The sequence below is a fragment of the Gossypium hirsutum genome, chromosome D13, assembly GCF_007990345.1.
Source record: "Gossypium hirsutum isolate 1008001.06 chromosome D13, Gossypium_hirsutum_v2.1, whole genome shotgun sequence".
NCBI lineage: Eukaryota > Viridiplantae > Streptophyta > Magnoliopsida > Malvales > Malvaceae > Gossypium > Gossypium hirsutum.
The window spans coordinates 26,245,381-26,259,924 of NC_053449.1; the positions used below are offsets into that span (position 1 = coordinate 26,245,381).

At 34.8% G+C, this 14,544-nt stretch overlaps 2 protein-coding genes across 2 annotated transcripts; one reads left to right on the forward strand and one right to left on the reverse strand.

Moving 5' to 3' along the window:
- The first annotated feature begins 332 nt into the window (after positions 1–332).
- On the forward strand, positions 333–2,812 carry LOC107916681 (40S ribosomal protein S23). Its single transcript, XM_016846015.2, has 4 exons — positions 333–493; positions 1,393–1,548; positions 1,643–1,769; positions 2,544–2,812. Exons 1-4 carry the CDS (start codon positions 489–491, stop codon positions 2,682–2,684), a joined length of 429 nt encoding a protein of 142 aa, XP_016701504.1. The 5' UTR covers positions 333–488; the 3' UTR covers positions 2,685–2,812.
- A 6,738-nt stretch (positions 2,813–9,550) lies between these two features.
- LOC107918079 (60S ribosomal protein L4) lies at positions 9,551–11,885 on the reverse strand. Its single transcript, XM_016847583.2, has 2 exons — positions 10,682–11,885; positions 9,551–9,935 (listed from the first exon to the last, which is right to left on the reverse strand). Exons 1-2 carry the CDS (start codon positions 11,795–11,797, stop codon positions 9,822–9,824), a joined length of 1,230 nt encoding a protein of 409 aa, XP_016703072.1. The 5' UTR covers positions 11,798–11,885; the 3' UTR covers positions 9,551–9,821.
- Between the last annotated feature and the right edge of the window lie 2,659 nt (positions 11,886–14,544).

The window sequence follows — 14,544 nt, forward strand, 5'->3', positions numbered from 1 at the left end:
GTTAGGGGATCGTGCGGAAGAGGGAGAGTGATGGGAAAGCCGTGGTAAGGGGAGGGAAACGAGAGGGGGGAGAGAAGAAGGGAAAATGACAGCTCTGTTAGTTCTGTAAAGGAGAATAGTTAATAGTGAATGATTTGTTATTTTTCGAAAATTTAGTAATTGAGATGAAAATTGAGTGAGTATTTTATTATTGAGATAAAGTTGTGTAACTATTGATTTACCTTACCCTAAAAAAATTTATACAAAATATTTTCAGCCCAACCCGTTTTGCGACCGAGTAAGGTAACTGAAAGCACCTATTTTAAATATTTATTATGGGTCCAAATTACAGTCCACTATATATCTATATATGCCCATCGTTTGTAGGGTTAGGGCCTTAAGCATCAGCTTCGGGGTTTATACTTCAAACTCAGCGGCCGCCGATTTTTCTCTGTCTTCGCCTCAATCTCTCTGGAAACCCTCGCCGCATTTGGAACCTCTCAGCCAATATGGGGTATGTTTTCTTGCTATCAATTTCAGCATAAATCTGTAGCTTGTTTCTTTTCTTAGCTTCCCCACCCTTTTTCTTTTTACTGTTTCAGCTGATCTTGCTTGTTTAATTAAATGATTTTTTATGAGAAGTATCGGCTTTCGGATGTGGGTTGTTGGGTCTCTAAGTCTTGTATTAATTCTACACTTTGAAAAGAAGATTGGGAAAAATGAGACTTTATACCTTTGAGTGCATTGCACCTGCTATTGATTTTAGATATTTTTTATTGGAAATTTGATTGCTGGTTTAGGCGTTTTAGCTTTAAGGTTGAAACAATGAGTTGGAATATGGATTTTGGTTTATGATTCTCTGTATGAATAATGATATGAGCTTCTTGAAAGCTAGAAAATTTTGCTTGTATTTGATTTTCCAAGGGTTTAGGAGTATTACATATGAATGGCAGTTGAACAATGCTTGTTTGAAATTACAAAATGTCGACTTTCACCTGAAGTGATGCAAACTCTTTCTGTCCTCCATCAAACACTTTTAAAAGCTACATAAGATTTACAAAGTTTGATGTTTAGAATTTTATATTTTGAGGAGTTCTAATTTATGAGATTAAGGTTAGATGGTAGACCTGTCAATTGGGCGATCAAGTTGTTTTGGATCAGGTCAATTCGGGTTTTAGGATTTTTGGGCCTCTTTTGGGTCTGGGTTAATTTTAGGTCCAAGTTAAGTCTTTCAAGTTTTCTGGGTTGGGTAATTATGCATTTGGGTCCACTCGGGTTCGGGTTGGATAGATTTTGGTTGTTTACTTTTAGGGTCAAATTGTGTTGGGTTTGTTTGGTTCAGGCATTTTGGGTTGATCGAGTTCTTAGATTCGTCTCAAAAGCAATAGGTCTAATTAAGGGTAATTCATTCAGGAAGACACGTGGTATGGGAGCTGGACGCAAGTTGAGGACCCACAGGAGGAGGCAACGGTGGGCCGATAAGGCATACAAAAAATCCAACCTTGGAAATGAATGGAAGAAGCCATTTGCTGGTTCTTCCCATGCCAAAGGCATTGTCCTTGAGAAGATGTAAGAATTCCCTATTCTTTTTTTTCATTTTTGGTGCTTTTGTTTTCATTGAACACTAATTCAGTATATGCACTAATGGCTTTATAACATCCAGAGGTATTGAAGCTAAGCAGCCGAACTCTGCTATTAGGAAGTGTGCTAGAGTTCAATTGATCAAGAATGGGAAGAAGATTGCGGCATTCGTCCCAAATGATGGTTGCTTAAACTACATTGAAGAGAATGTAAGTAGAACTTAAGTGAAATTGTATGATATAATTTTTTAAGCGTGTTAAGTAGGCCTATCAATTGGACAAGTTGGGTTGGTTGTGGATTAGATTATTTTAAATCGGACCAATTCAGGTTTTAAAAATATTTAGTCATTGTGTTTTGGGTCATTTTCATGTTTGAGTCATTTTGAGTCAGTGTTATCTAGGTTTGCACCTAGGTGCCTACATCACTTGCTTTAGCACTAGGCAACAAAAATGCCTCATTCTTTCAAGGACTCTCGCACGGCAATATAAGGATTCTAGCCGTAAAGAGTGCCCCTTGTGCCCTTGACAACATTGATTTGGGTTTGGTTCAATTTCAGGTTTGATCATTTTGGATTTGAATGTTTAGGATTTTGGTCTATTTGGGTGTGGGTTTGAGGCTTGGGTCTCTTATGGGTTTTAGGCTTAGTCTAGCAATGCTTCTCAAAAGTGTTTTTGGGAAAAAAGCACTTTTGGGGAGAAGCTAAAATTTTCAGCTTTTGAATATAGTGTTTTTGGGTTAATTTTTTGCCTGGAGAAGCGCTTTTTTAGGTCATTTCAAGATTAGTTTGCTTTGTATCAATTCGTTTTGAATTCAAGCTGTTTCAAGTTTAAGATGTTGACTTCTAATTGTCAAAATGAGTTGTATCTTGTTTGGGTTGAGCTGGTCGAGTTTTTGAGTTCGAATTAGAATTAGAATTGGCAAGTTTAATAATGTTAAGTGCATTAGGTTGCTGATACTTTTCCGATGATAATTGGCTTATGTAGGATGAGGTGTTGATTGCCGGATTTGGACGAAAGGGTCATGCTGTGGGTGATATTCCTGGTGTTAGGTTCAAGGTTGTGAAGGTATCGGGTGTTTCACTGTTGGCACTCTTCAAAGAGAAGAAAGAGAAGCCTAGATCATAAATTTTGAGAGAGGTCTCTCATCGTGTTCTGTTAGTTCTATTTATAACAAACTATAGAGATTTTTATTGCTATGTAGCTATTTGGTCAACCTGTTCACTTTATCTTAATATTTTGTGCTTTTGTACTGATGTTGATGCTTTGATGCTTTTTTAAACTGTTCTTTCCCCATGCTATGATTCAAACTAGTCTTTCAAATCATACCATTTCGAGTTGATACATTTTAAATATTTTTTCATATATTTTTATAACTAACGTACCAATAACAAGAAATCACCTATCGTCAAATAGAATCACCACATAGAACAAAAAAAAAATAGCACTAATTGACGGTGGAGATCAATAATCATATAAAATAGTATTGGACCATTTGCACTTGCATGGTTTTAAGCTGCTTAAAAGTAGCATCCCAAGGAGGAGCTCAAATCTGCAATGGCCTCTTTTCATCTAATCTATAGAACACCTAAACTGCAATTACGAACATCGCTAAAATAGAAAAAAAAAACAAAAAAAACGTAACAGCTTCATTTCTTTTAAGGTATCATAACAATCTCTCGCTTCTTTAAGATTGGCCAACGAAGGACCCGGTTGCCCTGTAGTAAGCCATATTTGCTACCTCTCTTTTCATTGTGTTCGGATACAATTATAGATAAACCCACTACGTATTGTTATTTATTACCACGTTTTGAAACAGGGATTTAACAAATTAAAGATATTTCCAATTTAACATCCAAAGATGAAGTTTATGATTTGCTGATTAAAAGAGATACTGATAACCATAATAAAATCACTGAAGCACATTATGAAGACATGGAAATGTCAAAAGATTCAATACAGAGAGAAATTACTTGATTAAATTAACTAAATTAATTAAATTAATTTCTAAAATTAAATAATTTTTTCAATCCAATTCTAATTTCATTAAAGTCATAGCAATTTTATAGTAATAGAATATATGAGAAAAATATATTTAATTTTCTTATTTAATAAATTCATAATGACTAATTAATTTAATTCTATATTTGAATTTCAATTACTTAATTACACATAAATAATTTAAAGAACTTTAAATTAATTCCTAACTCAATTCTTGTATTTAGCAAGAAAACACATTCACTGTGGATAGTGATACGTGCGATCTATTTCTCTTACTTCATCGTTTCTATTCATTGGTTCTACATGCAACTGATTTCTAATTATCTCGAGCTAGTAGAGGGACGAACTGGACATAAATAATTATGGATCAAATAATTTATAATTAAGTTTTGGCATTTTGCCTATTAATTATAACATTTAGTCATGAAGTCATTTCAATAAAATATCATGACTGAGCTCTCCCTTATTCTAAATCATTATGAAAGCTACATAATAAGTGTTTGTCCAATGACCTTATTAGAAGTGTGTTACCCTCATAAGATACATTTAATCTCTTTGGGATAAATTCGTTCTTCTAATATGATTCTATTTTATCTCATGGTAATCATTACATCTTCCTTCATAAAAAGTCAATTACTATCAAAGAGTAATTAAATCATTTATCACAAAGACAAATGACACATGACATGTTTACTTTTCATTTATCATGTAATGCCGATAAAAAAATATCATTTACCCTTTGTTTGGGCTATGAATTTCGCTGTTGTGGAATGATGCTACATACTAAAAAAGTTAATTTTAGGTTTTGAAGTCTATTCAATTTAGTCCAATTTTTATAATTTAGTCTCTAACCTTAAAATTAGTCATGGAACATTTCATTCAACCAACCACTATAAAACTCATCATCAAATGGTTCATCAATTAACCATAAAAGAGGCAAGGGTTTAGAAATGTTTAGTGACTCTTGAAGAGGTCCTTGATGAAGATGGTGGTAGGAAGAATGTTGACAAATCCACAGCCTAATTTAATACTTTTCACTTTTGATAACTAATAATATGTAAATCTATTAAATGCTTTGAAGGAAACATAAAATAACAATGTATGTCCTTGTATCTCGAAGAAAACTACAAGTGTAGTAAAAATAAGGAACAAAACAACATAAAAAACAACTAAGCTAAACAAGAAAAAAACCTAGAAAGCTAAAAATGGTTGAGGGAATAAAAGATGTTCACAAAAAGATGATAAAGATCCCTCTTTTAGTTGTGGCATAAAGACGCCTTAAGTACATCAAATTCCTTAACCTTAAAATTAACAAAAATGCCTTTAAAGAAAATGTGATGACTTGAGCTAAGTTTGATAAAAAATTCCCTTACAGTTTTTCATCCATCAGACTTCAGTGTCGTGACACCTAAGCTTTGGTGTCGCGACATCCAATGTAGTGGGCACGAGCTTGGTTTTAAGGGCACTTGGTGTACGACACAGCCTTGCTGGTGTCGCAACCTTAATGACAAGCCACTAGTTACCCTCACTTCAATAATTGGCTTGGAGTCGTGACCTCAAGGGCTTGTAGTTGTGACTTTGAGGCTTAGTGTCATGACACCACATACTTAGTGTCACAACTTCAACGACAAGTTACTCCTAGTTGGGTTTTCGTTGAAGTTCACTTCTTTAAGGTGATGGAGGGTTAGTGTTGTGACACACAGACACCTGTGTTGTGACCCCCATAACAATTGAGGTCCTCCTTGATGTTTGACCTTAATGATCTCCCTACAGAAGCTCAAATAAATCATTAAACTCCCAACGACATAGTTTTTCCAATTTGGGTCTCAAAAGAGGTGAAATATGTATAACTAACATTGATAATGGAAAATATAGAACGATCGCAAAACAATAAGAAAAATAAAAATAAAGCACCCAAATTTTATGTGGAAAACCCTTTCAGGAAAAATCACGAGCAAAGGAGAAGAAAATTCACTAATGCCAAATTCGAATAATAGAAGAGGAGTTTAGACTACATCTATTTATAGGTTGAAAAACCTTATTCTAATCAATGTCAAGTAGATGAAGTGTAGTAAGGTTGAAAAACTTTATTCTAATCAATGTAAAATAAAATAAGTATAGTTCTATATGGATTTTACTTTTATTTATTTTATCACGGTATTTTATTTTAACAAGGATTCAAGTCACTCAACTTTAACAATCTCCACCTTGACATGAACTCTCAACGAACAAGTTCTCTACCTATTCCACGAAGCCCTTTAAAGCGTGTTCTTCAACAATGAACACCAACCAAGTCCAAGCAATGCTCAAACTTGGTTATAGGAAGTGACTTAGTCATCATATCTGCAGGATTTTCATGAGTACTAATTTTGCTCACAATAATATCTCCACGAGCAATAATATCACGCACAAAATGATATCGAACATCAATATACTTTGTTCTCTAATGAAACATTTGATCTTTCGTAAGGAAGATGACACTTTGACTATCACAAACATCGTATTGATCTGAAGGTTTTTACTAAGTTCAATAAAGAGTCCATTTAACCAAATAACTTCTTTACAAGCCTCAGTAATCGCCATGTACTCAACTTTAGTAGTAGACAAAGCAATTGTAGTTTGCAAAGTGACTTTCCAACTGATTGCGCAACCCCCAATAGTAAAGACATACCCTGTGAGAGATCTTCTTTTATCAAGGTCTTCAGTAAAATCAGGATCAACATACCCAATGACTCCATCTCTATTTCTTTCAAACTATAAGTAAACATTAGTAGTACCTCGTAAGTATTTGAAAATCCACTGAACTACTTTCCAGTGTTCTTTTCCAGGATTTGTCATGTATCTACTAACTGCACTAATTGCATATGACAAATTTAGAAGTGAACAAACCATAGCATACATGAGAGATCCCACTACACTAGAATATAGAACATGTGACACATAGTCAATCTCATGATCTGATTGTGGAGACAAAGCTGATGAAAGTCTGAAGTGGACTGCTAATAGAGTGCTAACAGGCTTGGCATTCTGCATATTGAACCTGCAAAAAACTTTCTCAATGTACCATTTCTAACTTAGGTATAATTTACATTCTTTTCTATCTCTGAGAATCTCCATCCCAAGTATCTTCTTTGCTGCTCTCAAATCCTTCACCTCAAATTCTTTACTCAGCTGGGTTTTAACATTTCTTATCTCTCCTTTATCTTTGGCTGCTATCAACATGTCATCAACATAGAGGAGTAGATACACAAAAGAACCATCACTGTTTTTCTTAAAATAAACACAACTGCCAAAGCTATTTCTTTTAAAATCATGGGTAGTCATAAAATAATCAAACCTCTTATACCACTTCCTTGGTGACTGTTTCAAGCTATAAAGAGACTTTTTCAGCAAGCAAACATAGTCCTCCTTTTTCTGAGACTATAAAACCCTTTTGTTGTTGCATGTAAATATCTTCCTCAATTTCTCCATGTAAGAATGTTGTTTTTATATTTAACTGCTCAAGCTCCAAATCATACATGACCATAATACCAAGTAAGGCTTGAATCGAACTATGCTTCACAATTAGAGAAAACACATCTGTGAAGTCTACACTTGGAATCTGACTGTAACCTTTTGCAACCAGCCTTACTTTTATCTGGGTTCTTCAACTCCTAGAGTCCCTTCTTTCTTCTTGAACACCCATTTACAATGAACATCCTTTTTACCCTTAGGAGCTTCACTAAGTTCCATGTTATATTCTTATAGAGTGATTTCATCTCTTCTTATATGACAAACATCCATTTTCCTAAATCTTCACAACTAACTTTCTCGGAATAAGTAGATGGCTCTTGATTTGCATCCATATCTTAAACCACATTTAAAGCATAAGCAACTAGGTCAGCCTCGACCTACCTTTTTGGAGGTTTAATTTCTCTTCTAAGCTTGTTCTTGGCAATAGAATATTGTGGTGCTAACTGTGGTGAAGAAGTAACTCTACTCTGATTTTTTGTTTTAACCTGAGAAGTAGACTCTATTGTAGATCCTAGATCAATCTGATTTGCAGAATTTATTAAACTCATCAGCATAGAATTCCAAACCATTATTTGTGCGAAGGTGCTTTATTTGTTTTCCTGTTTGCTTATCGATCATAGTATTTCAATTCTTAAATGTGGACATGTCACTTTTCTACTTTAAGAAGAATGCCCAAACGTTTTTGGAAAAATCGTCACTGATCATCGACATATAATTACCTCCACCCCTCGAAGCCACTCTAAATGGTTCGCATTGTCAATCGTCAAATTCGCACTGTCAATTGGATTGCTTTTGGAGATCACACTATCTGACAATTTATTTGGTAACTAATTATTTATTTTGGTCTAGTTATAAGTGGCATGTAAATATGATGTTGTTTATATGTGTTATAAGCATTATGGATATGTTTTGTATTAATTGAAGTATGAGATGTGTTATTGTGGTGTGTAATGACAATGATATGTCTATATAAGTGTTTTTGACAATATGTTATATGCCTTATAAAAAAAAAGGTTAAGGTACTATCGAATTGGTACTTTTAGGTTTGCTATAGCCAAAGTATAATTGTATGTTTCATGTTCTTGAGATGCTTGGATACATGTTTTGTGATTTAGTAAATGATATATGTGAATTGGATTTTAAATGTTTGAATTGTGGTACTAATGAGTGTACATTGGCTAGACACATAGGTTGAATGATTTTTGTATGTTTTAAGCTTAGTTGAATGTGTTTTAAACATGTCAAAGTGATTAGAAATGAGTTGGCTTGGTGTCTAGGAATTGGTTGAGGAATTGGCTTGCATTAGGGGTCATTTTGGAAGCATACGACTGTGTGCCACACACGGTTGTGTGTCTTTTTAATTTTAAAGTGCAAGTTTTTCCACACGGCATCAATGAGTTACACGGTCTAGAGACACGGGTGAGTGAGTAGCCACACGGCCTTGTTTGAGGCCACACGAGCTAACTTTTGTCACACGGTCTGACCACACAGCCGTATGACCTCTATTTTCAGTTTTTTTTCACAGTTTTCTGTTTTGTTTCAGTTAGTCCTTATTTGTTTCCAAATTGTTTCTAAGGTCCCATAGGCTCGATTTAAGGCTGTTTTTGTATGAATGCTATGATTATTGATTGGACATTGATATATAATATTTAAATTAATTTTTGAATTGTGTTTAAATATTATCGGATATGTTAATCGTCATAATATCTCGTGACCCTATTCCGGTAACAGGGACGAATTAAGGGTGTTGCAAATCCGTACTCACGAACTCTTCATATACAATCATTTAAACTTACGCCAAAATTTCAAAATATTAGGTTTCATCCGAAATCCAAGTGCAGTTCGTTGCAGCGCTTTTTTATGCATACTCACCATTTTGTTGCCTTTGAATTGCAAAGGGCCAGAACATTTGGTCCCTTTAAATTGCACTGGACTTTATCTTTAGAGGAGCAAGAAGAGGCTTGTTTACTTATGTTTTCTCATACGAATCTCTTATCTCCAACTATTGGGGATCCCATTTCCGACTCAAGATATGGGGCTCTATTTATTAACAAGTGGGAATTGTCGAGGTATTTATGCGAATAGGCATAATCTATGGAATCGAAAGAGCAATCCAAATGAAAGAATTGTTGCTTTCTCACCGAAGGGCATTTTTATAATTTTGGTCATTTTTTATGAATTGTTTTCTTTTCACAATTCTTATTATAACAAAAAAAAAACCCACTTTATTTTTTATATGTGAAACTACACTCATCTCCTCTTAACCGCGTATTATATATTATTTTTTTATTATTGCATCATATCGAGTATTTTTCCAAGTGATGACGCAACAATATAATGTTAAACCAACTCTATGTTAAATAGAGAAAAAAAAAACGTTCCCACCATAACTGTCTCCACCATTTACCCCCAAAACACCAAAATAAAGAAAAATGAAAGAGAAAACAATGATGAATCAAAGAGACGGGCACTGCAAAACATTTCAATAACATAAAGACTGAACATGCTTTTTAAGCTATTCAATTCTTTCTCATTTTAATAGAAACTATTCTCATATTCAGTTCTTTTACTCATTTTAATAGTAACTATTCTCACTGTCATGCAGGGTGGAGGCCAAAAGAGCACGGCACAGGAGCATGCCATTCCCACCCTTTCTCTTGCACAAAATTGAAACAGCAAATACAAATAAAAATGTTAATACCAAACCAAAACTGATGCCGACCTTCATAATTTCTAAAGCCAAAAGCTAAATCACTGCGATACACCCAACCACTTGGAGAAGTTCTCAAACTCAGTGTAATCACTGTCCGAGATCATAGTCTTATACCATGCTTTGCCTGCTGACTTGATTGCTGTTGCCTCCTCCTTATACACCAAAAGAGGAACACAAATGGAAAAGGCAAGGAGTCAATTAACTAGCATAGCATTCAATAACTCAACATTACCAGAAGGCATGCTCTAAATGCTTGAAAAGAAAAACATATTTTGCCTCAACAGGCATGAGGCTCTAAGCTAGTCAATAAATATGTGTAGCTAGCAATAAGTAACCAAAGCACGGATAATCAGCAGCAACATCACCTTATAGAGAATAGAGGTAATATCCTGACAACTAAAACGTGTAAGATAAAAAATACACACACTTCTAAGAAATCTAAATAACAAGAAGAATTATCTCATAAGCACAAAGGTATATACAGCAAATAAGCATACATTTATAAAATAATAATAAACAAAACTGTTCCATTAATCATATGATAACTGCAATCAAATTAAAGAGACAAAACATCCAAAGACATTAACATCAAGTAGAATAACATACAATTCCAGTGAGATAGTTCTATAAGGGCTCAGCCAAGCCATAGAAAATTGTCAGTTATCATCATTCAGAAACTCAATAACAGTGAATGCTAAATCAAAGCTAAAACGATTCCATTACTCAAATAATAATGACAATCAAATTCCAGAAACAAAAAATCCAAAGGCATTAAACATCAAGTAGAACATATAATTCAATGACATGAAGAGTTCCAACCTAAATCACAGGAAATTGCAATAACCATCATTCAGAAACCCAACAACAGTATATGTAAATAAAAGCAGAATATAGATACCTTAGACACGGGCTTCCTCTTCTTGTCAAGCTTCTCCTTCTTAGCCTTAACACGTTGTGCCTCAGCCAAAAGAGCCATCCTCCTTGCTGTCTTTGCATATGGGTTCAACTTCAGCATAGCATTCAAGTTCTTAAGAGGATTCTTCTTCAATGGTGCCCTCTTGATCTCCTTTTTAATTGGCTTCACCACGGACTGCACCTCATCGGAGTTAATTATCCTACCGAGATCCGCATTCACCATCTTAGAACGAGGCAAGATGTACCCTTTCTTCTTCTCGGAAGGCTTCTCAAATGACCCATAAATCGAATCCAGCTTCTCGTAAGCCGATTTGGTCCATATAATGAACCTTCCAAGGTGTCCTCCAGGAGCGAGTTTCAATAGATTAAGTCTCTCTACATTGGCAACCTCGACTCCAGGAATGTTACGAAAGGCCTTAACGAGCTTTGCCCCCTCTGTTCCATAAACAATCAATGGACCTTTACGGGAAATGTACCTCCGGTTTCTCATTTTCCCTTTCCCGGGTCGGATTCCAACGCTGTCCTTAGCCTTTTCCACGTCGGGATATGCCCCAACCTGTTTCAAAACCTTAATTGCGGCAGAGGTTTTCTCAACGCTCTCCACGGCGTTAGACATGACCAGAGGCATCTCCGGGACGGCCTCGATGCGGTGGCCACGTGCCATGACGAGGGAGGTTACGGCAGAGGCAGCGATCGCCGAAGCAACGGCATAGCGCTTCTGGTTAACGTTGATTTTCCGGTGCCAGCGGCGCCAAATCTTGGTCGGAGCAAACATGCGGCCTCCACGACACATGTTTCCGAAAGCACCTTGACCAGCACGGTGAGTACCTCCGCCGGGAACACGGGGGATGCGAGAGACAGCGCGGCCTGTGCCCCAGGATTCGGCAGAGGTCTGGTGACCGGCGCGTTTGGAGACTGCATAGGGTTGGCGGCGGTTTTTGGAGATGTTGTCGTGGACGAAGGTGACAATGTCGGGTCGGATCGAGGCTTTCATGACATCGGCGAGTGGGACGGTTTGGGTGGAGTCAGTGGCCATGTCAGATTCTATGGTTTGGACGGAGACCAGAGGACGTGCAGCGGCGGCGGCAGCTGCTGCCATTGTTTAGGGTTTTGGCTTGTGGGAAGGGAGAAAATGAACTTAAAACGAGAGAGATATATAAGGGGGCGCTAGGGTTTCGAGAGTGTAGAGGACCAGAAGCGTAAAGAAAAGGCAAAATGGGTAAAAGTGTCATAATAGCCCCCGTACTATACTGATATTTCATTTCAGTCCCTATATTTAAAAAAGATAAAGTAGATCGATATTCACCTAACTTTTAAAATTATTTATTTTAGACACCAATAAAATAAAATTTACAAAATAAACACTTATATTACATAATTTATTCATTTGGATCACTTCCGTTAAAATTGTTAAGGCTTAGATTTTTCTTGTGAATAATAAAACTATTTATGCATTTCCAACTAATATTATAATTTCCAAGTCAGCATTTCTTTTCAAATAGAAAAAGATTGGAAAAATGCTGTCCCTTCTGTTTTTTTTAAAGCTCAACAACCTTTTTAAGTTCCATCTTTTTCAACTTCATCTACGACATTTGGATTAATGGGCTGCAAAAAGTAAAAGTTGTTCATCAGTTTGCAGTTGAAGCCTCTATAGATAACTAAAAAACACCATTGCACTTGCATATCCAGATTCCTCCATTATCTCCGTAATATATTGTTGCACCAAATCAGCTTTCTTAGCCACCAATTTAGCTTCTTCAACCTTTACAAGCACCCATTCTTGTTCCATCTCCCTCAACTTCCCTTCAGTTCGATCCCTTTATATATATATATTAAAGTAAATACCTAAAAGAATCTATATTTTTCCTTTGATTCTTTCAAGATTGTAAGGTCCTCATAATGGTCATTTTCTTTTGGGATCCATTCTTTGAATTCTCTTGTAAGCTTTATCTATATTTTCCTTCTCCCTTTAAAATCCACCTCTTCAAATTTACCTCCATTCTTAATAACTTTTTGGTTTTAAGAATTTATTCCCATTTCTCATCTGGGGTTTCCCTTATTTCCTTCCATTTCTCTCTCTTTTTTTTTTGTATTAATTTCTTTTGGTGTTGAATTCCAGTTGATATAGGAAGAAAAGAAAATAGAATTTTCCCATTTGAGTATCCCTCATTTGCTTAGGAAGCAAAATCCCAGTTGGTTTCTGCAGTTTTAGACTGGTTCTCATTGATTTAACTGTCATTTCTTTGCTCATAAAATTTATAAAAATATAATATTTTTTTGCAAAATTTCATCTTTTTTTCAAAGCTATGGATAAGCTTGGGCTCTATGAATCAACGGCAGTGGCGATAACAGGGAAAATTATGGCCATTGCCATAATAGTTCTCTTCTTAGTGGTGATAACAAGAGAGGGTGAAAGGTTTGGAAGAAGGGAAGTTGAGGAAGACGGAACAAGAGTGACTGCTTGTAAAGGTTGAAATGAAAATTATAATATTAGTTGGAAATTCAGAATTTTTTTATTCACACAAAAAAGTGCATCTAAGATTTCCGTTAAACAATTTTAGTTAAACAATTTTAATAGAAGTGACTAAAATAACAAATTAAGTAATATAAATGTCAATTTTGTAAAATTTAATTTTTAAGTGTCTAAAACAATTTTTTTTCGAAAGTTAAAAGTAACCATTTATATAATTTATTCATTAAAAAAAAGGGACTGATCCTAAATGATAAATGAAGGAACCAAATAATCCTTTGGGTTAAAATTGTGCCATTAAATGTTTATCATATCAGGGATTGAAGGAGTTGGTAAATTGTGTCATTAGATATTTATCATATCAAGGATTGAAGGAGTTGGTAAATTGTGTCATTAGATATTTATCATATCAAGTATTGAAAGAGTTGGTAATGGTGGTTCGAAGGTGGTGTGTTAAATGTTTATCATATCCGGATTGAAGGAGTTGGTAATGGTGATTCGGAGGTGGTGTGTGATAGGGTAGTCATGATGATAGATTGGTGGGTAACACGGAAGAATATAGGATTTTATTTTAAGGGGTGAAATTTTTAAATCTGAAAATATTTTTTTTAAAGTAAAAATGTATTAAATCTTCTTAAATATTTTTTTTATTAAATAAATAAATTTAATATTTTTTAAAAAGTATAAACGATTTAATTGTAAAAAAATTAAAAGAAAAAAATCACACTATATAAACTTAAATATTTATTTTCAATATGAAAAAAAGAATAACTGATATTATACTAAAAATTTCATAAATATCATTATAATTCCAAAAATTAAATTAAAAAAAAAACTTGGCCTTAGTCCTATTTCTCAATACTAGGCATCTTAAATTGCACCATCCGTTTTTTATAAGATTGAACTCATCAGTGATAGAATCCGTTGAAAATTCTCAAGCTATCTCTTTTTCGATGTATGCCACCAAGCTGAAAGAAAATCATCCTCCATTTTGTTGCGAAGCCTTGCCTTCACAATTTTCATGACTAAAAATGCTCGTTCGGTTGTTGCAGTAGACACGAGAAGAGTTAGCACTAGACGAGTAATTCTATCAAGAAGATGATAAATACTTGACTTATTTGTCTTAGCTACCACTTGACACAATTCAACAACTATAGAAGCTTTCCCAACTCCGTGCTTTGATGAGCATCAAGTTGAAAATGCTCCAACTGAATTAATTAATTTTGGAATTGGGCTTTAAAGTCCATATTGGACTTCTAAGATTAGTCTTTCAAGACCCATCATACATTAAAATTTGATTATTATTGAAGTTATATAATTAAAAACTAAAAATTACTTTGTTAAGGTAAAGTATAACCTTATGGCTTAAGGGAGCG